This window comes from Tachysurus vachellii, chromosome 9 (genome assembly GCF_030014155.1).
Source record: "Tachysurus vachellii isolate PV-2020 chromosome 9, HZAU_Pvac_v1, whole genome shotgun sequence".
Taxonomy (NCBI): Eukaryota; Metazoa; Chordata; class Actinopteri; order Siluriformes; family Bagridae; genus Tachysurus; species Tachysurus vachellii.
In genome coordinates, this window is record NC_083468.1 from 19,459,209 (window position 1) to 19,484,163 (window position 24,955).

Below are 24,955 nucleotides of genomic sequence, written 5' to 3' on the forward strand. Positions count from 1 at the left end.
TTTCTCATGATCACTGATCATATAACTTGTTCTAGTATCAGTCTCTGAATATCCTTGTACTGTGTGTGCATTACCTTTTATAATATGATTCCTAATTTATAGCTATAGCACTTTATGACTGTACACACTGTTTACATTCTGTCTGGGTAGGAGTGTAGAGTTGTAGAAAGAATTTTAAAAGATTGCATATAGATGCTTAAACTCTCTTTTTGCACATGACAATAAATTTGAAAATTAAAGGTGCAGTAATCAATGTTTAAAAAGGTTTTCAAGGCCTGTAATAATCACATATTTTTATTACCATCTCTGGAGGAAAAAAATCTGATCTACTGTACGGAAATGGGCCCTAAGCCTGGAAATTGGCTCCGCCTACAGCCAACACAGAGGTGCAAAACTCTGCAACTTTGCCTTCAAAATCGATTCACAAGCAGTGCATACTTTCAGCAGAGGGGTGGGGTTTGGTGCAGAAGGTTCATCAGTGACATTGCTGGACTTAAATCCCCTTTCCTCCCCACATTTGTGGATACCATCCATGTTCAATTTCTGCACACACTTTTTGTTGTGCCACTCTTGATCTTAAGGAACTATACTGTCCAGGGTTGCCACGGGGGTTCACGTGGTCTGCATATTAAATTTGACGCAGGGTTTACGCCAGATGCCCTGACACAACCCTTCCTTTTTATCCGAGCTTGGCCCAGCACTGAGAGTTAGCTCTTCAGTGGTTGAGTTTGGTCCCTGTCTAGGAATTGAACCCGGGATCCTGCCGCTGGACAAGCAGGAGGCATGCTGTCATTCAGTGTAAAATTTTAAATTTGAATAATTGGCAAATTATTCTGTATATAATACTATACACCCAGTGTTGTTGATTATGTTTGTATAACAGCATGCCTCAGAGTGTTTCATTCCTTATTTCAGTATATAAGCTCTAGTATGCATAACATTTATTGACATCATTGATTTACACAGAGCTTTATACAGAACTTTGCACACTAGACATATGATATCTGCATATGTATCTGTATTATATAAGCCACGGTGACGTACCATCTTCCACATCAAAGGCGTAAGATGAAAGTCTGAGCGTTGTGCCGCAATAGTCGCACTTAAAGCAGGTGCGGTGAAAGAACTTGCCCTCCGCACTCAGTCGCTCCATAACATACACACGCTTCCGGCAAAAGAAACACACATCGCTGCCTCCGATGTTCTGAGGAAATTCTTTCCGCAAGGAACCCTGCAGGAAACACAAACACACATATTGTAGTCATATATCGACAGGAAAGCTGATGGCTGATCAGTTCTCCTGCTCAGAAGTGAGTTTTTAACAGGACGAGCTCACAGAATCGGAGTGTGTGGTTAAGCATTTAAAAAAATTATAAAATAAAATAAACCCATCAAAAACACTGGTTAAAGAGGAAAGAACAGATAAAAGAACAAGTGAAAGGTGAGATTTCTGAACGTGTTACCATAGCAACAGAAAGAGCACAGTTAGTACAGGGAAAAGTCATGTTACAGGACAAAGTCAGTCACAATTCCTATTTTCCTCAGCCAGGTACTTTCATACGTGCCATATGCCATTAGTACAACACCCAGAATTCTTACCAATTCCCTCTTATAAAGACGGCTCCAGCGGTCCTCTTGAGGCTGGAGCTGATTGGCTATTTGCTCAGCCAACAAGCTCACGCCACCTGTATACATCTTTATATAATGCTATAATAAAATTTATATAACAGAGAAATGAAGAGTGTGAAATATTGACATGGGAAAGCAAGAGAGAAAAGATGCAGCAAAAAAAAAAAAAAAGAAAAAGTGGGCTGTGAGACTTCTTACAGTGATACAGTGTTATGAACGAATAAAAGGAAATAAACGTCGGTTTGGTTGATCAGATGTGTACGTGAGACGAGGCAAACTGTGCAAAAAAAAGCATGCCAACTCTTAAAGTTCTTGTGTGTCGTAATTACACAAAAAAAATCATTAGTAGTACCAAGTAGTACTCTTCACTCTTCACCAGTTCAGGCATCATGTTTTTACTCAGAGTGCAGGATAATTCACCACACAGCACACACCAACAAAAACCTCCATATTGTGTACACAAAGAAATATTACTGTTGCGAGTAAGTCTACTAGATTCCTGGATATCACAATGCGGTCAGTAAATAAAGCAGTGCACAGGCTTATTCTGTGTGTGTGGGAGTGAGTTAATGACAGAACCCCATAGCCCATCTAGCAGCAGGCTACCTGTCGGTTCAAAGATAGTGAGGTGAGCTGAGGATCAGTGGATGCCTCTCGCTGTCTGTGCCACTGCTCAGTAAGAAAGCGCGAGGGCTTTTTCTTAGGCTCCATGGGACACACACAAAGAGAGAGAGAGAGAGAGAGAGAAAGAGAGAGAGAAAGAGAGAGAGAGAGAGAGGCATTAGATAACAGTGGAATAATGGAAAAAGTGAAGAATAATTCAGGCAGGCAGGAAGAGGAACAGGGGAAGATTGTTCTGTAACATCACTCCATGCTTTGAAGCTTATCACAGCGTGACTTTGCAGATGGATCATCTACATCGTCTTATTTTAACAGCAGCATCACTCAATGGTATTTAAAACACAGCATAGAGAGGTCACCTTGGGTCTAGCAGGCTTGTCTTTAAACAGAGAGGCTAACCTCTCAGCTCGCTCCTGAATACTAGGGATGTGTATAGGCACCTGTTCATCAGAGTGCATTCGCAAACTCTGTGTGTCCTGTAGAACAGAAGCACACACCTCGTCACCAAAATGGACAAACAACTACAATCTGTAGGCTGTAAATTAGCTTTGCAGCAAGCTGATCATAACAAGTTTAAAGCCACTGTGAGGTTATAAAATCACATCAGAGGTGGATTTCATGCACAGCAGACATGCTGTACCTCCTGCTGAGAATCAGAGGAGCAGGACGGCTGACCGGGGCATAACCCGTGGCTCGAAAGCCACTGCTGAAGAAAGAAACGTGACGGCTTTTTCATCGGCTGGATTGGACAAGGACAAGAGAGACAGAAGGAAAGGTTTAGAGGTGACAGCGGAAAGAGGAAAGCGGTTGTTTTCAAGTTGAATCTGTGATAACTTGGATGAAATCAGATATCAGTTCTAAAATATACGTATCCTTTTAAATCAAGGGTGTAAAAAACTGGCAATGCATCCCACAGCACAAAAAATGTGTATGCTAAAATGGATGCAAATGTGGTTTAGAACTTGCTTCATTCAAACAAGACAAAACTGGAGATCAAGGGAAATAAAAATCAGAAGTTTCAGGGAAGTATCTGATATGGTATATAAAGTGGATTTTACTGACAGGTGACTTGATGATAGCTGTAACTTTTAGCATAAATTGTCAGGCCATTAGTGTCAGGACTTTATAGTTAGTTGATCTCGAGGAGGAATTTATCCCGCTGAATTCGGGTTTTTGGTTTTAACAGACAGCAAGTGGACAAACACAGCTATGGTTTCAGCCATGCAGTACTAAGTGTGTAAATAACATCAATCCATCAATTTGTCAATCCATCATTGCATTAGTCTACCTGGGGTTTTTCAGTCTTGTTGGACTGCCCTGTAAACTTAGTAGCTAACATATCAGCTCTTTCCTGAATGTTAGCGAAACGGATGGGTTCCACAGATCTGAACTCACTTTCCTGTGAAGAAAAAGAGTTTTTATAGAACTGATATATATATAAATTATTTCTCACTGAAAGCATCTTAAATATTGACATATTCAACTATTTGATTAAAGATCGCCTATATTGACTACTCAGCCTGTTTTTTTAAGCTTTCAATTTGCTTGTTCAGTTGGCAGATAATTTTGAACAAGAATTTTAAAAAATGTCTCAGAATAGGATCATCTTAAAGATATTTATTAATTGTTTATGCTATTATAAGAGAAAATCAGTTTTTTTGCGATATCAAGTGCCACTAAAAAGCAAACCACTTCAAACCATGACTTTTTTTTTAAAACTAATCATTAAAAGTTATCATCATTAAAGGTAACTGTTTTTCATGCTGGTTGCATTTCCAGGTCTTTGTGAGTAAGGAATTTTGTGTGTCTATTGCCCTCTGTTAAGTTCTGCTTGTATTTATTACTAGGCTACACCTGTGCATGCAAATGATATTAGATACAAAATACAGGTGCTGGTCATATAATTAGAATATCATCAAAAAGTTCATGCTTCCTGCTGCTGACCAACTTTATGGAGATGCAGATTTTATTTTCCAACAGGACTTGGCACCTGTACACAGTGCCAAAGCTACCAGTACCTGGTTTAAGGACCATGGGATCCCTGTTCTTAATTGGCCAGCAAACTCGCCTGACCTTAACTCCATAGAAAATCTATGGTGTATTGTGAAGAGGAAGATGCGATATGCCAGACCCAACAATGCAGAAGAGCTGAAGGCCACTATCAGAGCAACCTGGGCTCTCATAAAACCTGAGCAGTGCCACAGAATGATCGACTCCATGCCACGCCGCATTGCTGCAGTAATTCAGGCAACTACGTATTGAGTGCTGTACATGCTCATATTTTCATGTTCATACTTTTCAGTTGGCCCAGATTTCTAAAAATCCTTTCTTTGTATTGGTCTTAAGTAATATTCTAATTTTCTGAGATACTGAATTTGGGATTTTCCTTAGTTGTCAGTTATAATCATCAAAATTAAAAGAAATAAACATTTAATGTTTGTAAAGAATGAATATAATATACAAGTTTCATTTTTTGAATGGAATTAGTGAAAAAAATCAACTTTTTGATGATATTCTAATTATATGACCAGCACCCGTATATAATATATATTGACTTCTCTGTAGTGAATCAAGCACTTGGTTCCTTTCACAATATCAGACATTTACAACACCTTACTTCAACTTCGAAGGAACTGAACTATGGTTTCCTTGGACAATGAATATGTGAAGTTGCTATATATGAGAGACTGTTAACTCCCAAACCGAACACACAAGCAATTTTCAAAAGAAGTCTAAAATATAACTGGATTTGTAAAGTTCGTCGCGACAAACTTTGATGTTGGCTTTGACGATGCAAGTATTCGCCGGTGCTTTTTGAAGGTGAGTGTACATAAGGGTCAGTGTCACTTTTGGAAGCAAGCAGACAGAAAGCTAGGGTGCCAAAACATTTAGAGGTAAGTGGAGACGAGCATGTGACGTCATCCGAATACTCTTGAGGAAGTTGAGTGTTTTGATATGTCACAAGTCCATGTTGTGCTAATTTTTAATTTTCACGTCACGTGACGTCACGTGACGTCATCATATTAGCTATGAGGAAGTTCCCCTCATTGTTCTGAGTGTTTTGATATGTCACATGTCCTTGTTGTAAAAAGTTTTTTGATTTTGCATATTTTTGGGCGGGGCTGCGGGACAACCGAAAGGCCAGTCGGTACACCAACTTTGTTCAGAGTATCACCCTAAAGGAGCTGGCCGAGTTTGGTGTACAGAGTTCAAAAGCTTGCCGAGTTATAAACCTCCAAAGTTTATAATGGGAGTCTATGGGAAAAAGGCCACTTTGAGACCCGGTACCGGAAGTACCGGTTCTCGGATCGCTTAGAAAAGTAATAGCAACAAACGTGAGACCAGGTTCTACAACATATCCGAATTTGGTGCATGTGGCTCAAAAGCCCTAGAAGGAGTTACTCTTGATACATTTTTGTCTAAGCTTAAATAGGAAAACAGAATGTTGGCTTCTACAAAGCCAACATAACAAGCCATGCACTAATCGGGATTACCCTGTAAGAGAACGTCAGGTGTTCCCGGGCGTCATCGTCATCACTGTTATTTTCATCTATCACCAGATTGTGAACGTTCTTCTGACAACACAAAAATCACGTCCAGTGTGTTATCACCCTATATCCTGTCTGTTTAAATAGATCTCGACACTCCATGCAAAAAACTGCTCTCTAGCAGTGCTACTATGATGTTGAGTGAGGTCTGATTTGAAAGTCTGTAACGGTCTTTATCCACACAGTGCACAACCACTCAGCATGCAGAATGGACGCTGTGCTTTACAAATGTCGGAGAAATATTAATAAAAACCTTATGAGAAGATGAAAATTGTAAAGGGCTAAGAGATGAGCATCACAGTTCATTAGGTACTATGACAAAGAATTGTTTATGCTTAAGAATTAATGCGGTAGAACCTTCAGTCAAAGATTGGTTAGGGAATCAAAAATATGTTTCAGCTTGAGACGGAACAAGAAGTGGTTAGAAGAAGGAGAGCTGAGCATTGTGCTAGGTACACGGTACATATTGGTACATAGTGTCACCTGTGTGTGTGTAGAGAGCGATGGAGAGGAAGATGATGAAGGAGGAGGAGGATAGAGCAGAATGGTTTTCTTAGGGCAGCTCCGCAGGCCATCGCTGCTCCTGCTAGCCTTCAGAGAGATAGGAGAGGAGCGAAATGGGCCAAATCATTCTCAAATCTCATAGTACAAACCACAAACATCTTTTAATTTCAGCACACAGGGAACTAGCCTAGATACTACAGACACATTCAAAATATTTTACTCTCTAGTTAGCTTGTTAATGATAATGACAGGTACAAACTGATATTGGATCGTTAATGAATCAGTCAGGATGAAAAAAAATCTTTCAGTTTAAATCCAGTCAGTTGGTCAGTCAGACATGACACACAAGTTATAGTTAAAAACACACACACACAAATAATTAACAAATGATTCACAATTGATTCAGAATCAAAATCACAAATGATTCAGAATCAAATTACCTTTATATAAATACATACATTTACTGCCAAATAGGAAGCCTACTAACTACAGCAAGCGGGAAGGCTTTATAAGCTCCATAAGGTTATTACACATTGAGGAAATACAGCACTATAGTTATAAATCTGTGCTCAGGCTGGTCACAGAGGATTATAGGAGATCAATTCAATCTTTATTGTTTTTATCGAGCTTTAACACAGGCAGATACTCTGATCCTCGCAGAATAAACTCCTATTTGACTTTGTGAATAAACACACAAAATAAGTGTCCTTTATGGGAACATGCTGCTTATTGCTGACTACAGCATACGAGTTTGTCTGCAAAACAGACAAATACTTAGGTTTTGGCCAAGAATATTGCTTTTAGTGGATCACTATTGAAAATGTCCAAATAGACATTTATTCCTTATCAGTTCTGGAAGCCAAATGATGAACAAGTCAGTAATATTCAAATCAACGTATGAAAATCTATAGAGAAAAAAAAATATTCCGTCAGTCACAATATATATATATATTATAATAAATAAATAATAAATAGACCACAATGGAAAATGTGCTGTTATAGAAAAACAACCAATAATGATGCTGAGGGTCAGGACTACCCCAAAGTTTTTATTCCTGCTATGCTAGTTAAAATTGCTATTTTTTTTTAAGTATTATTAATTAAAAGAAAACACAGCATACTTTTATTAAGTTATTATGTTACCGCAGTGTGTCATGTTACTAAGTAACCAGTCAGAGACTTTCCTCTTTTGGAAAATGTAATGTTAATGCTTTACCTCTGTTACAAAGAACTGACACCAAAGATTCTTTCCAAAAATCTTCAATAAACCTTTCAAAATTAATTTGAACTATTAACAAATCATTAATGATCATGTCTCCCTTGTCATGTCTCTTATTACTGCAGATAGGACTATCGATTAATAATACCACTTTCTTCTAACCAATCAGAATTGAGATTTTAACAATGTTGTGGTATAAATGTGTTTATCCAAATTTGATTCAAACTTATTAAATACTGTAGCCACTGAAGAATAAACGAGGAGGATCAACAAAAGTAAACAAGAATCGACGTCTAATACACCACTCTTGTGAACAATCTTTTTTCTATATCTATACATGAATCCAGATCTATAGGAAAAAGTACTATGGGGAAAATGCCAAGATTTAGCAGGTTGCTGGAACACTTTCCAACGTCTCTGTTGGTACCAGTTTCTCTGTCTCAGACAGAATCTGACACAGTTCCTTATAGTAAAATCTCATCTGTTCCTGCAACTGTGTTTGGCTCTAAGGGTTTACAGATGTGCAGAGACGAACAAGAATCAAACTAAAAATGTGCTCTATAAATAGGATTTTCAATAACTTTTGAAAGCAATGGATTAGAGATGAGCACAGGACTGATATGTTGATAAGTAGCATACGAGGTGAAATCAGACATGGAACATGAAGGCAGTTTCAGGGCTTATGCATGCTCTTTACCTTTCTCCATGCAGGAACTGCCTCTTTCAGAGTGGCAGATGGCTGCGAGGGGGACAGCATTAGCCCCAGATCAGGCATAGAGTCAATCTACCAACCAGTGAAGTGTAAAACGACAGGTGGCATGATAAATTAGGTGGCAGGAAACACAGGAAACAAATAAGCCACCATATCAAATCAAGGAAAAAAATAGGGAAAAACAAACAAGGAAAAAGATGAGAGACGTGACATTGGAAAATGAGAAAGAAAATGTTTTCATCCAGTTATTAAACATACCTAAAAAATGTCACCCATTAATGAAAGTATGCAGAGAAATGAAATCATCTAATGTACAGACATGCATGGAAGTGAAACATGCATAAGCAGAGGAGCTTAAGTACTGATAGCAGAAAAGTAGGCTGATATATGGAGGTGTATACCTGCACCACAGCAGACATCTGGGTAATCTATTCGTCATGAATTCCAGCATAAGCAGGCCACCAAATAAACAACTAAACTGTCATTTTAACTGTAAAGATTGCTGCTTTGGATCTCTGTACTTGTTGCAACTCAAAAGTTCACGCATGCATTACATACATCATAATTCCCTGCATTACCTGATCGTACCAAACATTAGACAGCGGCAGCCAGTTCAAACGATACAGTCAGTAATAGGTCTTATTTATCAATAATTATTTTCAGCTGAGTTTCTTAACTATACTATAAATGTATGTAACAACAAGATATAAAAAGCCCAGTGCCTGTGTTTTTGGTGTTAGAGCCTACAGTTCAGAAGATATGGGTGTCAACAAACAGTGAGCAGAACAGCATCACTGCAGCACTCTGAACACATTGCTGCTGGATCTCTCTCTCTCGCTCTCTCTCTCTCTCACACACACACACACACACACTCACTGGTCATTCAAGTAGATCATGTTCTTAGCCGCCTTCTTAGCCTTAACATGTCCCCAATCACCAACAAGCGAGAACTATTTACAGTTTATTTATCCACAGTTGTTCATTTCTGTCTCCAGCATGGAAATGTGCATGTGTGTGTGTGTGTGTGTGTGTGTGTGTGTGTGTGTGTGTGTGTGTGTGTACCTTATTAAAAAACTAGACTGGATCCTTGCACAATGTAGAACTCTTTACGGTCATTAAAGTTTTTGAAAAATCATCATTAATCTATTATCCAGACTCAGACCTACCTGTCTTTTGAGTCCAGTAGACTGTACAGGAGCATTCTCCTCAAACTTGGCTAGCAGCTGAGTGGCCATGGACTTCACCTTGTTGTTGTTAGCCGCTGCTGTGGTGTCCAATCTACGCTCTGTGGCTACAAAGGGTCTCTCATCGCGTAACGGCCTCGGAGGCTCCTCCTTAACCACGATCAACAATTGTTAGAAACTAAGCTTTAACAATCCTTTGTCATTAACTTTAAGTTATACGCTTACATCTTCAGACTGGCCGGCCTGACTTGTCTTTCTCCTCTTCCCCAATCCGTCAAGCTCCTTCTCCTTTTTATCCTGCTAATGAGTACAGGCAAGATTAAGATTAAGAGCTTACAAAATACGTAGTTCATTCAATATTCCTACTGTATATCATCCGTGACACAATGCCGTCCAGGAGAACGATACCTTTGGGTTGCGTTTCCTCGAGATGTTGATGCTCTGTCCCAGTTTGCTGAGGAAGGAGATGGGAGACTTGGTGCTGGCAATCAGTGCAGCCTTTTCCTCTGGACTCAGGTTGTGATTTTCTAAAGCATAAAGCAATACTTTTGTGATAAGAGCTATAAACCATTTCATTAGGTTGACAACATTTTATTCATCCCCTGGGGCAACTGGGAATATTGACTGACAAGACAAACTAGTTTCGAGTTTGAGAATCAGTGCTTTCATTATTTCAAGGACTCTGTATAACATCTAGAATTATATAAAATAATCAACAGTAGGTTGTGTGATAGAGTTACACAACCAATGATAATCTTCACTTGTTTTAATCGTCTTTCAGTGCGATAAAGTTTTACCATTTTTTATGCAAGAATGATATGCCATACATAGCCATGCCATTTATTTGATGTGTCGGAACATTCGTTGTATCACTTCTTGTTATCACTTAGGTTGCATCTGTTACAAATACTCATTTCATCACAAAGCATTTTTCATTTTCTCTTAATTTAATATGACAAAAAATACAGTTAATCATTTCTACAGAGAAACTGCAAAGCCCTTTGTCCTGAAGTCTTCCCTGAGTCAGAAATTTTTAAAGTTACAGCTGTGCTTATGACAGAGACTCAAAGATAAATAAAAAAAACTCGTCTCACAGAAAGCAACATATCACCACTGATACATTTTTTTTTTTGTAGTTTCCACCATAACAGTCCATATGTTTCAAGAACAAAAAGTGATATATAAAACTGGCAGAGCTGCTGTTAAAGTAAATGAACCAACAGAAAATGAATTTTTTGATCAGTTAAAATGAATTAATAATTGTATTATAAATCTATGTTCCGAACAGAATTATTAAAAGTGTAAGATAAAGTTGCAAATGAAGATTTCTAAAAAATGAATTATGTATACAGTATAGTAAAGAAGGAAACAGCTGTTAAAAGATCATTATGAATAAAATGTGCATACCACTACTTACCACAAGGGGGCACGGTGTCCTTGAACATCTCATAGAACTGGCTGAGATACATGACCATGGAAAGCTTGTCAGGCTCCACTACAACAGACATCTCCTTCCCGGTCATAATAGGTGAAATCCCAAACTCCTTCTCAGCTACATCAAATGCCAACTGATTATTCTTCTCCACGTCCTTCTCATCCAGTGAGTCAAATTCACTGTGGGTTTTAAACACAGACACAAACATAGTGGTGTAAACTGCAACATCTTTTCATTGACTCTGAGGGCTGTCTGATGCAGATGCTGTAATAAGCTTTATAGAGGTCGATATTTAAAAAAATATATATATTTAGACCGGAAAACAATTTATAACATCCGGACTATTCCACTAATACCCCTCACCCCTCCTTCTGCAAGAGTTTAGAAGCTAACTAATCAAACGCTGAGTATTTAGTGTAATGCACATTCAGGAAAATGCTAATGTACGACTTAGTGGTAATGAGTCAATCATCTGACAAAGTTAAATGATGTGTTGATGGAAAGCTATTAGAAGCCACTCTACCTCTACTAAAGGCCAAAATATCCTGGCTAAGTAGAAACAGCAGATATTGCCAACTGTGATTTGTTTATGATCCAGTGCTAGCAACAAGCGTTTTTTTTTTTTGTTGATGTTGTTGTTTTTTTTTACAATATAGCAGGTAAATCAAATGCAAGCAGTTCAGTGAAATGTACAAACTTTAGATAGGCGCTCCTTTTAAACATGGAAAGGCAAACATATCATAAAAATCAAGCTAGCTAATAGCTGAAATGAATTATTCAGGGAACTAGCTTGTAGCTGTTAAGTTGTTCACAGGTCCAGTAACCATGGAAAAGTTGGTAATTGTTTATAAAAAAAACTAAACAAATAAAAAAAACATGACTAAAATGACACTATAATTATGTTTAGCACTGTTTGCTAACTGCTCTGCCATGAATTACCAGCATACTAACAAATCTAAACATTGTGACACTAACTTGTGAACTACAAGCTAACAAAAAAGTTGGACTTTTTGTAAGTTGTAACACAAAAGTATTATAGTACCATTCATACAGAATCTTGTTTCAAACATCGTGAACAACATCTTTTTCAGCTTAGCCTACAACTATTACCTGAAAATTACACTGCTGGAAACTTCCACGTCACCATATCATATTAATGTACATACCATACTTATTTTATTTCTTTATTTTCTGCAAGACAGACTATACATATCAGGTATTTACAAATCTGTGGTTAAAAAAAAGGGCAGATATCACAGCACCTGCATGTTAGCTAATGGTTAAAGTAATGACTCAGCTAACTAGAATCTAGATGATGACGCTCAGTATAAACGCTCAAGAACTGTTGCAAACAATCAAGAGTTCTCTAATGTGTATTGATAGATTTCTAATCAAAATATGTTTGACTGACTAAATTTGTCAATGACACAAAAATGGCATTGTAATTATTGTGTTAACATAGCTTGCTAACTGCTTTTCTGTTGATTATGTAATATTAACATAAAAACATTATGCCACTAGTGATTTAGCCTTAAGTCATGAGTATCTCAATTCAAGCATAATCTTGATCTTGACCTTTAGCACAGCATATGATACTAACACCTCCGAATACTACAGTCATACAATTCTAACCATACATATTTTGAAGTTATCATCAGGTTACTGTAGCATATTATGTGCTATATATACCATCATACGCTATATATACCATGATAATATATACCATCATATGACAAATAAGGTCTTGAAAGATCACAATTTATTCAGGAGAACAGAGCACTCACATGAGATCCGGCCTGTAGCGATGGATAAGGGCACACAAAGCCAAGCCACTCTTCCATGACATGGTGAGATCAGATACACTGACCCCTCTATAGCCATCTGTCTGCCTCTGACACCAGTTTAGCAGTTTGCTGGAGCGCGCTACAGACTCTGGAAAAAACAAATCCCAATTAGCCATTGTCCTGGTAAAATTTTTCATCATCAAACAGATCACTGTTAGTTGTTTAATAAGGTCAGCATCCATATGGAGAGGAAAAAAAATCAACGTGATCAAGGTAGCAGTAAGAGCTTGAGGGTTAAGGATTTGAATTATGGTTAGAAATGCCATTTTGTGTGTGAAATATGTTTTGTTAGTTTATACAGACATACAGTATCTCTTTTTTTTTTTTTACCAGAGACCAAAAAATGTATTTTATAAATAGAAATAGATGTGGTTAATGGCTTAAATTAAATCACACACTCTTGGCTATTTATATTTTTATTCCATGAGTATTTATTTCTGTTTTATCTAGCCTACTAGGAGACAAATATTCAGTGAAATGTTTTTTTCTAACATTACAAATATTTATGCATTCAAAATAAATGGCGATAAATGGCTTTTTCCTAAGCATCTAAAATCTTTTTACATGTTATCTTTCAAGCACTAAAATTATGTTTAAGATTATCAAAAAATCCACACTGAAAGACAACACACATAAGGGTCCTGAATAATACGGATTGAAAACGTCTGATAACTCGATTTAACTGCAACACCAGTGCACTGGTAAAAAGGGTTAAAATCCAAACACTGCAAAACACCCATTACAAACAGTAAACACTACGTTAGACATTTCAGTATTGACACAGTTATTAACACCACAGCAAGACGTTTAGACTCCTGGGAGAAAGCATCATGCACATGGGCTTTAGTTATCCACACAGTTACCTTGGAACTGCTTTTCAAGCAGAGGTTCTATGATAAAAAATAAAATGGTGTTATGTTGCAAAAAATCAGTCATAAGACTCTCCAGAAAAATACACACAACTGTAATACAATAAAATGGCCCACCATTCCTTGTGAGTTTAGGAGTGGAAGCGTTGACCACATTCTCCATGTCAATACGGATTTCCCTGGCTTCCCCGGTGTCTATGAGATGCCGTACCTGTACACAATGGAGAAGAGAATATGAGATTTCAATCTCATTTTGACATCAAGGCATGATTTCTGCATGTGAACCACACACACACACACACACACACACGAGTCTCACCTGATTGGGTCGGAGCAGGTGCAGACTGATGTTGGGGTAACGTGTTGTGGGATCCAACGTGTAGTGGCTGTAGTTTTTACTCACGTTCTCTGGAGTGGTTTGTGGGAGCAGACGATATATACTCTCCCTAAGAGACACAATTATGGTTACAATAGCACAGGACACGGGGTCAATCCCATTAAGCACAGACCATTAGTGAATCAGGATTTTACCCAGGAGATTGATTAAAGACAATTTAAAGCACTTAGGACAAAAAGTGTGTGAGCATGGAGAAGAATGACTAACACAGTATATGTTTTACAAGCTCATTATGAGTATTGTAGGTAAACAACACAACAACACAAAAAAGTAAAGGCTGCTTGTTTTACACTTCACATATAAAAAGAATTGCTGAACTAGCCCAAAAAGGATTTTGAATTTAAGTTTGAGTTTATTTTCCATCTGAGAGACTAAAACAGGTACAATGACAATACTAAAATCAAAAGTTGCTAGATCCAAAGTTCCTGATCTAGTAACAATCGAGCCAGATGTACTGCAGTTCTCAAAATAACAAACTATGTCAAGTGTTAAGATTTATGTATCTTTGAATTTTCCTAGTCATAATTAGCAGTTACAAGTGTTTGTAAATGCAGTATTAAGTCTTATTGGTTTCAATCTTACAAGGAATATTTGGTATTGAATCCTGGCAATGGTAAAAGCCTAGACCCACATTCCTGGTGCGAAAGATTCTGGTACTTTGTCAGTAAAAAAAAACAATTTAATGCAGAGGAATGAGTGCCTCACCTTTCTGCCAACACTTCAAGAGGAGATGCGCCCTGTGCCCAACTTCTCACCATCCATGCAGAGTCCACTGCTGCCAGAAAGCCTCGTGCAATGCCCGTCCCCATTGGCCAGAAAGGCTGCACAACACAACAAGTTTTCTTATCCGTCTTAACATCAATATCACACAGTACGGTACCACTACAAACTAGTAGCTGTGAAAAGTACATTTTGCCCCATTGTTCAATGTCATGTCCTTTTCTCTTACCTCCAGAAGGCTGTCTCCAACCAGAGCTACGAGCAGCTGGTGGCCGTTGCGTTGGCGCACCAGTGCGGCATTTTCCGAGGCATACATGCACGTGAAGTCAAACATTGCCACATCAGGCTGTCCGTAATGGTTGATAGCAAAGTCCAGCTTGGGCAGCTGATGATTGGTTGAGAAGTCGGCTGCCTCTCTGGCGTAGGACAGCAAAGCAGCTTGGTCCACGTTCGACCTGGACAGAAGCATCTCTGTGTCCACATAATCCTAAAATATAGACAGAAAAAAATTAATAAAATGAGTAACTGCTGAGATAAATGAGCCTATTCTGTGTTAAAATCAATGCTTTCTGTATTTAGATGAACATAAAATTCAGCAGTGAGAGGCTTTGGTAGATGCAATGAAGGAGTAATGGGTGAACTATTTCTCTCTGATTCATGTTGCTATATGTGGTTTTGCTCAGCTGACAAGAGCTTCAGCGTCATTGCTTACAGGCCATTTGCACCTCTCTAAACAGACAGACAGTTTTTTTCCCTAGACATTTTCCTTATTAAACCACCTTTAGTGCATCCCTAAACTTTCACAACCCTGTGTACATGTGCTCCTAAGGAACTGTATTATCTCTGAACCTTTCAACAGTTTTTAGTTAAACTGACAGAACACAACTGATCTTTAGAACAGTAAACAAAACCATTCGTCTTACACCAAATGTGAACGTAAAAAAAAAATAAAAGCCGAGAAAAGGAAAAAGCTGCTAGACATAATGATTATCATACAACAAGGGCATAGAAAGGAAGACAATATGGAGCAGACAGATGTTGAGTAAATCCCTGTGATCACTCACGTGCAGAATGACGCCCTTCTCCAGCAGACTCTGCTTCTTGGCAGTCATCACAAAATAGTGAGTGTCATCCTTATAGTAGACGATGTTTTCCAGATCGATCCCTGGAGAGGCAAATTAACACAAGGGTTGGGAAAAAGGGCTGAGAGTGGGTCAAATGTTGATAAGCATGTAAGCATTTAAAAAAAATAAAGAGAAAGTATATCATTAGTTTTGGCTTACAGACATAATGATAGCCCGTTAGGAAAAGCAATGCTGTCTCTCACACTCATTGTATGATACCAGCATCGAAACCAACAGTAGCAATTACACGACTGGTGAAACAAAAGCAAAGGCTCTTTAGCCACTGCCAACTCAGCACAAAGCTGTCAGCGCCAGGGCACGGGCAGACAGACCGGCAACGGCTAACCGCACTGATGAACAACCCTGGATTCCAATTCCACCCTGGATTCCCTTATGTTCTCTGGTCCTGTCGAGCATGTGCACATTCTGTTTGCATCAAAATATCCATTATGATTTAAACTAAGGAATTGTTAAGGCATTTGGCAGATGCCCTCATCCAGAGCAAACTAAATTATCAGATTGTTTTCACACAAATGAGGGCCCAGAAGTGGCAGGATCTGAAGTCATGACCCTTTTTCAATTTATTTGAACTCAAGTTCAAAATCTACCACTGCTCACAGTAAACATAATATTTTTTTTACAACTTTACATTTTTTTTTAATATCTCTAATGAATTAAAAAAACGTGTAAAAAATATATGTATATATGACACTATATGTTATATCTAACATGGTGAAGTAAAAGTTCTTTGGACAGATTAAAGCCAGGACTATTTATGTTCCTGATATGACGAATACACAATGCAAAGTAAACAGCATCCATGTAAGAGATGAAACATGTTTGACTTATAACGTAGATGTCACTACAAAATTGCATGCAAATGCTTATATCACGAAAGCCAATGTTTTTTTTTATTAAACATCCATCCATTTCCTGTACAGCTTGAGGGTAGAAGACACTCTGGATAGAGTGCCAATTCATTGCAAAGCACAACTGCACACACAGGATGGAGACAGGCTTACGATAGAGATTATAAAACAGCTTTACCAATTTTCCATAGAGATAGATATCCAGATTTATTCCTAATGAGCAATCCAGACAGGATGATGTCAAGAAAATACTTTCAGAGATAACATAAAAAAAAACCTTGAGAGAAACCAGAGTCATAGGAAACCCATCTTCTTCTGTGTGACACTTGATCACCCAGCGATCATAAGTCATTATTCATCCACAACTTACTATACCTTACTATACTATAGAGTCAAGCAATGCTATGGTCTTGCACGAAATGACGTTTTTTCCCAGGCCACACAAATGTAAAAAAAAAGTTTAATGGGGAAAAATTGAGTCATTGTGTTGTCTTCTCTTTAATCATTAGGCCAAATCATTAGTCCAAAGTGCTGATGAATGCAAAATCATAAGTTACAAACGTTCTCATACCAGTGGCTTCCCTTAGATCCTGAAAAAACTTCTGGTTGAAGATGAAGGCGACCCCGCTGATCTCCTCCACTTTGGCCTCGGCTGTGGTGTTGCGGTTAATAAAGTTGGCCGTGATGGCGATGGCGAGCTTGCCCCTGAACTCTTTCCTTCTGAATCCTGGGGAGAAAATAAACATCAGAGAACGTACTCACTCTCAGACTCAGCAGCAGTTCTACAAAGCCTCTTTAGTTCTATAATGCCTATTTTCTAGAGGACTAAACATCAGAGATAAATCCAGATAAATTTCTCCCACTGAGTGCCGCTTGTTAGCTGTTCTATGATAGTTAAGAACCCTCAACTTTATCACAGAACCACAGCCAAGAGCCTCTGTCGCATTTAATCATGATTGTGATCATTCTCAAATGACAAAACTTGCCAAATGCGCGAGAAAAGCTTTTTATCTGTTTATTTAGCAGCATAATCACTAGAATAATGAGCTTTAACTTAGTCAGCAAATTAGCAGCAAAGCTGTGCAATTACCCACAGAAGCTCAGCTTATGGGACCCTGAACCATATTAAGACCAAAATGAGAAAGGAGACAAATTGATTTAGTAGTTAGTTTACCTGACAGTGTGTTCCTCCTCCCATCTGCCCCGATGATGACATCAAACTCCAACTCACTAACAGGGTGTGTTTTAGGATGGACTTCAGCTCTCCAGCCTATTCCTGAAGATAAGACATCACACAGTGTGAGAAATTGTGTCTTAACATTAAATGATAAGACATTACACAGCTTGGACTGAAATATCAGAAAGAGCTTACTCTCATTTTCCTGGTCTTCCGGTGGCTCAATGAGGCCTTTGAACTCTACATTGACATGGATCTCAATACCCAATAGCAGAGCCATTTTCAGCAGCATCAACTGCAGCTGACGAATACCTGCAGAAAGCAATCCCAAAATCACATCAACATAAAACCTATCTCACAAAACGTTCCAGAAATGGCTGAGTGTGTCTCAGTCTACTCACTGATATGGTCTATTGAGCCAGCACAGAATTTTCCATAGAACTTTTTTGCACCGAGTCCCCGCAGATCCTGAATGGTGAAAGGCCACAGGTGGAGGACATTGTTGCGTGAGAAAGCATCTCTCTTCTCTAATACGACCACCTTGGCTCCTAAAAAGCCAAGCTCTATAGCCGTTCGCAGGCCACATGGTCCTGCTCCGATAATCAGACACTGCAAAAACACACACACGCAGGTGCACAAGAGAAACATGAGCTTTTATCTGGAGATTAAGCCTACATTTACACTAGCATGTGATATCATTCGTTGTACTTGTGGTTCATCCATTGTAGGAGTGTAGCGTTTGGTCAAATATGAACTGAGTGCATGAATGAATACTTATTTTTAATAACTGTTCAGTTACACCACAAAATCTATCACCATGGGCTACAAACTGGGCCACCATAAACCCACACTCCAATATACACTCCCACACCAGCAGTCACACATATTCTAATAGTATGTTTGTTTTAGCATTGTTTATAGACACCTCTGTTTCAGTATGCACTTTTCAAATTATAAGTTCAGTTCTCTTACATTTGTGATGTTTATCAAGCCTGTCAATGATTCAGTGGCTGTCTTGGTTAATGGATTAAGTTTGTGCTCTGTTCTCGACCATGTTTGTGTGTAGCCTGTTTGCAAGATGCAGATGAAATCCTTTTTGGCCTGTGCCCGTTGTTGACCTTGCTCTTTACCTAACACTTGTTGGATTTTTCACTAATTAATTATTTAAGTGCTCTGTGTCCGTTGAGCTGTACCTAATTTTCAGACACTCTTAATAAACTGCATTTGCATCCAAACTCTAAGAGTTTTCATGACGGTAAATACTTTATCAGATTAAAGCTTTTCCATTAAATATGATTTAGGGCATCACTTTTTTACTTGTGTACCACATGGTTTACATCTAAAAGATTAAAAAAAAAAAAAAAAAAAAACAGTGCTAATTCTTCAAATGCAATTATATAGACTAGCTAAATGCTTATCTGAAAGTGCAATGTGCAAGTTCCTTACAGTAAAATATTATATTATAATGATGGATGCAATGTCTACAGCAGAGCCTGGGAAGTTTTTTTCATGTTCTGCCAACTTGTGCCTCAGTAGAATCCAAAAACCAGGCTGGATTAGATTTGGATTGGGTAGTCCAATCCCATGGGGCTCTTTCACACAGTGCTAATAAAATTCAGCCATCGTCCAAGATTTTTATATGAGAAACCATGCAATACAATATATGGGAGCACACAAAAGAAATAAATAAATAAATGATTACTTTTAAGCAAAAGGATATGAACATGTTAAATGTCCATTAAAACAAAATAAAAGGTTTATTGCACAGTTGCACTTAAGATTTGACGTCATCTAAACCTCTCTATGCAACCCCTAATTGTATCACAGGCCATACGATTAGTCGAAAAATTCAGTCAAACCAATAATTTTTTTACTTTATGGTATCAAAAGTGGAAAAAAATGCATAAAATTGAGAAAATATTGACTGAAATGTCTTCTGAGTGACTTGATAGCATCGTAGCACCGTGCGAGTCCACAAGTCCACAGAAAATGCATGGCTGCCTGTCTTTTTTTCAGTTGCTAATAAAGAAAATGCGAGTGCATTCATGTCACTGTAAATAAAGTTTTAAGAAATTCATACCATACCTTAGAGTTAGTGCAGGCTCTGCCTTTCTTGTACTCCTTGTGGCTGGCACGTTTGTCTAGCTTGGCCCAGAGTGCTTTCGCCTTCCAGTAGTTGAGCTTGGACTTGAGCTTGTGGTAGAAAACTCGGTATTCACTGGGCTTGAGCTCAAGGAAGTCACACAGTTCCTGAAAGGCTTTAAGGGTCCCTTTACAGGTGGTGGCCTGAACAAAGCGGTCAAAAAGAAGGTGTGACTGATTGACCCCCTCTCCCGCTGCACCAACACCTCCATCTCCCATGGTCCCTCACCCCACACAGGGGACTATGGGACTTCTCCAGACCTGCTTAGTTGGAGTCTGGTTCAACTCCGCACTTCAGACATCTTCATCCTGAAAAAGGAAGTGAAAAACATAAGGTTTATTCTTACCCATATGGCACTTGTTAGAGGAGAAACTCATCATGAAGGAGTATTTTTTAATTCAGTCTAGCATAATTAGGAATTGATCCAACACTTGATTTTGATTTTTAAAAAAAGGGAAATAGAAATTTCAAGATCCGTCATGGCACATAACAAAAAGAGTGTGTAATCAAAAGCAGAGTCCAGTCCAAGATATTTCCATTGTGAATTGACCGTTTTATTTTACTTTCTTACAAATGAATGAGGAATGCAGTTTCATGGCTGATTTTACAGAGGTTACTTCTCTATGCTACATTACTCTAGTCAATCTTTCCTTTGGTTATTTTAACTCCTGCATCTTAAAAAGCATTCTATAGCATATAGCAGTTCTATATAGCGATAACTACAATATCACAAACCCCCTGAATTTCTGGGGCGCATTAAAAAAATCATTTATTCCATCACTGGAAGATCATGAGATGAAATCTATAAGTCCAAGAGAGCAAAACTTGTCATGGTCTCTGGATGGTAGGCTGTCATGTCTCTCCATTGTCAATCAGGGTGGAACTGGTTAGTCCTGTGGCTCTGTGAGCTCATGTATGAGAATGTGGACAGAATTAATTCCTACAAATGCATTTAGTTGCCCTGTGACTTAGCATGAGACTTGAAAAGCAAAACGCCTAATCCAAAAAATCATATTTTTGGATACACTGGATTCACATCCTATGTGACTATGATTTTTTTAAGCTAACAGAAAATACAAAAAAAAAGCTGACAGCTTGGAAATTTATGGAAAACATCTGTCAAGGTCAACTTTTTACAAACTGAATATATAGCAAGAAAAATAAAAAATCCACCATTTACAGAACCAGTATACACAACTAGGTTAGACAGATGATAAAGTCCCAGCTCTTCTCATGTATTATGAATTCATCATGAATCCCCATTAGCTGAGGCTGCAACATCACTACAAATATATAAAAGCAGTCACTGGATAAAGTATGGTTACTCATTAATCAGCCCCAGGTTGAGGAACATATGCCTAGTTTAATTTAATGTTTATTTATACAAAGGTAGCTATTGGTTTATAACAATACTGAACAACTTGTGTTAATTACTAACATTACACCAAGAGGATTACACAGTGAAACTATGGCCTTTTTGGTCAAGATAATAAATCTGGTCAAGAAAATTTCAGTTAGACAATGGAAGGAGGATAAATATACAGTACATGAGTCTTGCTTAAGCATATCTTCTGCTGTGGGATGTTTTTAGCTACATGCTGAAACATTGCTTGTCTATTACAGAAACAAAAACATTTATTAAAGACCACACAAACAGACCGCAGTTCTTCAGTCTTCACAAAGATTTGGAGATGTTACTTTTTAACATGCTGATTCTCTTACCACAGCCATTTCCAGTTAATAATGAACAGTCCAGCCTTACAGAAACCAAAAAGAATTGTAGAAATCCTTCAATCCACTACAGAAAATTATGCAAGTCTTTTGCAAGTCTATTGCATCATCGGTACATCTCTACGGGATGTAGGTTCTGGAATTGTTTTTCAACATGAAAGCTGTTAATAATATAATAGTATTAATAATACTTACTATTTTAAATGCTTGTTCATTTCATGAGGAGTAAAAAAAGATCTACTGATCATTAATGTATAAATCATGCATAGTTACAGTAGCTTTAACGTTCAGCAAAAAATTGCAGAAAATTTTTATTAGCTAGCTGTAACTGTAGTTCCTCACACAAAACTAGCTGGATATATACAGTAGCATGAGAAAATGACTACCCTTAGATATGCTAGCTAGCTAGCTAACATTCAATAGGGCTTGAATATGGCAAAGCATCAATTCCAGCATGATTAAAAATCGTATATACCTCAAAACTAACTATAGAGTACATACAGTTTAAATTCTCTTCTAGAATGCAAGCTATATCTATTCTTGCTAATGCTAATTAGGAATCCTAATTAGAATGCCAATGTTATTGAGAAGTGGTAAAAAGAAAAAAGAAACAGATTTCTATTGTTTATTATTTCCTTTACTATGATTGATGGCAATAAATATGTGCAAACCTAGTTAGCAACAGCCACAGAAATGTACCACTCATTGAGGTGAATCCATCAGCAGTTTTGTCAATAAGCTAAAGATATTAACTGATTTTGGTGAGACAGCACAAAACTGAACAAACATACAGAACAAACCTAGCAATAATTGTCAAGTGGCCCGAAAAATGAAAGGAAAAAAAAAAAACACCTCAGGCTCTTTAAATCATAGTAGCTTACAGTTTATATTAAAAGTTAGAAAATACCAAGGACAGTCAAAACATAACCTCTTATTAACAACCTCCTAGATACCCAACCAGACATATACACATACACCCAAGGTGTGGTTTCTCGCAAGGAAATCTCCACCCCATGGAAAAAGTGGCACAGAGTGGGATGAAAGAGTAAGCAGGTTTAGAGAGAGAGAGACAGAGAGACAGAGAGAGAGAGAGAGAGAGAGAGAGACAGAGAGAGAGAAGCCCAGAGAGAGTGCCAACTCTGCTCGGCTGTACAAACACACTCGTTCCCCTACCTGACCCCTGCTCTCTGGAAGAACAGCACCAGCAAAAACTCCACCCAGCATTTTGCCTCTGCCATGTAGCTAAAAACAAAGACTAAAAATGACTAATTTTGATCAAAAATGATCAAAAAAAAAAAAAAAAAATCAAAAATGATTTTGCTGAATTTGGAAAAAAGTGTAGGGTTTAGCTTTCAAAAATCAGGTTAATTAAAAATGATTTTAAAAGGATTTTGTTTATGCTGTTGTTAAATTGTTGTTCTACTTAAGTTAGTAATGTAGCCTACGTCTCTGAGTGGAAATATAAGTCCCAGAAAATCACCACTCTTCGAATCTGTAAAACTATTGTAGATTATATCAGTAGGTAGTCAGTTTACTTAATAAGCTTAGAATATTAAAAGCATAAAATAATCAGTATTTACAGAACAAAACTGTTATTAATTCTCAAACGGGCAGAAAAATGAGAAAACATAATACAGGCTCTTTGAGATATAGTATCTTTACGTTTCTTAAAGAAAATCAGGAAGCAGTATCTGATTCCCATGCTGAAGATCCTTTTCCAAACACACTTTGACTGTATAGTATACAGCTGTGGATGAGTAATGACTCATAATCATGCTGTCAGATGTCACCCAGAAGAAGACGGGTTCCTTTTTGAGTCAGGTTCCTCTCAAGGTTTGTTCCTCATGTCGTCTCAAAGATTTCTCCTGTCAACGTCACCTCTGGATTGCTCTTAGAAGAATAAATTTAAATCTTTGTCTGGATTTATTAAACCCTAAAGATGGTTACCACTGTAGCTACAATATAGCACTGCACAGAAAACAGTAATTTGCTCTCAAACGCAAAACTTATAATCTTTATTCTTTTGGTACGTTTTTTTTTTCCAGTGTTCCTCAAAATGCTGCTACCCCTGACGAGTTTCGATTAAAACAGCATCAGATTAACCTGCATATTTAACAATGATCTGCATGCTTGATTTCTGAAAATAAATTTTCCAGCAGGTTTTTAGCAAGCCAAAGAATACAGGAAGCACAGGTGGTCTGTTTTATGATAATTTCTAACTAATAGCTAGGCTCAAGGACAACAGTTTCGTAGTTCAGAGTTGAGTACAATGTTGAGTTCAGAAAGGTTGAAAAGAGAAAAAAAACTTTACACAGAAATGACTCTTTCCTTGGCTCATGGCGTGCTAGAGTACATTTTTAAAATATTATACACAAAAAGCCTATCATTTCTGTCTAAAAGTGAGCTAGAGTCACCTCTCTAAATTGTCACCTGCTGTCGAGAAGGCTGAAGAAAATGCAGAGAAAGGACAATCTTAAAGACAGAATGAAGACCTGATCTGAATGTATCAGCATTAAACCCAAGAACCAAGACACCACTCTGAAAGTTTTTTCCCCCAATTTAAAACCAGAAATAAACAGTTTTCCATGTTATCTTAAATATTCAATATTCTGCACTATTATATATTAATATAATACACCATTATATCTATTATATTATACAGGTCACTATTTGTGATATGTTAACTCTTTGACACAATAACTTTATAAAAATATAATCAGATTTTGTTTTACAAAACCTAATCCCTAATCATATAAATTCATATAAACCAGCCAGCTAGAAGATACACTACCATTAACAGAAAAAAAGGCATCTAACAAACACAAATAATTCATTTTCAAATTTAAGCAAGTAAATAAATAAATAGCAAAAAATCTCAGATTAAAATTTTCATGTCATAGCTGATAATATAATTTGTAAAGAAAATGTTTTATTTAGATAAAAAATAAGGCAGAATAAAAGCATTTTCATTCACGGTGACAGATTTATGGACTCCATTTATGGACAGATTTATGGACTCTTTGCTTATAAAAACTAAATTAAAGCCCCTGGGAACATGGGTTTAAAATATCTCACAGTTCACAAGGGCTTCATAGTGTAATACTATATTTGTATATCACAGACTCCAGCAAAAATAAGTTAGTGGTTTTTGTGAACGCCACTGATGCTACCCCTCTTTTAGCTAGTTATAAAAATACACTGATCCATACAGTAGGTTAACACTAGGACT

The 24,955-nt window shown here is 37.6% G+C and overlaps 1 protein-coding gene across 30 annotated transcripts in view; it reads right to left on the reverse strand.

Moving 5' to 3' along the window:
- mical3a (microtubule associated monooxygenase, calponin and LIM domain containing 3a) overlaps positions 1–24,955 on the reverse strand; it is a 75,320-nt gene that overhangs the window by 27,549 nt on the left and 22,816 nt on the right. For 12 of the 30 annotated variants that reach the window (XM_060878129.1, XM_060878141.1, XM_060878137.1 and 9 more), the window contains exons 2-26: positions 19,938–20,303; positions 18,254–18,461; positions 18,048–18,164; positions 17,850–17,951; positions 17,247–17,402; positions 15,747–15,847; positions 14,912–15,169; positions 14,668–14,783; positions 13,885–14,011; positions 13,683–13,776; positions 13,560–13,586; positions 12,637–12,784; positions 10,835–11,031; positions 9,826–9,944; positions 9,643–9,717; positions 9,400–9,567; positions 8,219–8,305; positions 6,282–6,389; positions 5,745–5,825; positions 3,539–3,649; positions 2,891–2,989; positions 2,610–2,726; positions 2,236–2,334; positions 1,600–1,707; positions 1,045–1,231 (exon numbers count right to left, since the gene is read on the reverse strand). In XM_060878129.1, the coding sequence (XP_060734112.1) occupies positions 1,045–1,231; positions 1,600–1,707; positions 2,236–2,334; positions 2,610–2,726; positions 2,891–2,989; positions 3,539–3,649; positions 5,745–5,825; positions 6,282–6,389; positions 8,219–8,305; positions 9,400–9,567; positions 9,643–9,717; positions 9,826–9,944; positions 10,835–11,031; positions 12,637–12,784; positions 13,560–13,586; positions 13,683–13,776; positions 13,885–14,011; positions 14,668–14,783; positions 14,912–15,169; positions 15,747–15,847; positions 17,247–17,402; positions 17,850–17,951; positions 18,048–18,164; positions 18,254–18,461; positions 19,938–20,213 (3,286 nt within the window). In that variant the 5' untranslated portion in view covers positions 20,214–20,303. The remainder of the gene's footprint in view (positions 1–1,044; positions 1,232–1,599; positions 1,708–2,235; positions 2,335–2,609; positions 2,727–2,890; positions 2,990–3,538; positions 3,650–5,744; positions 5,826–6,281; positions 6,390–8,218; positions 8,306–9,399; positions 9,568–9,642; positions 9,718–9,825; positions 9,945–10,834; positions 11,032–12,636; positions 12,785–13,559; positions 13,587–13,682; positions 13,777–13,884; positions 14,012–14,667; positions 14,784–14,911; positions 15,170–15,746; positions 15,848–17,246; positions 17,403–17,849; positions 17,952–18,047; positions 18,165–18,253; positions 18,462–19,937; positions 20,304–24,955) is intronic. The other 18 variants (XM_060878158.1, XM_060878152.1, XM_060878133.1 and 15 more) reach the window with 10 other exon arrangements.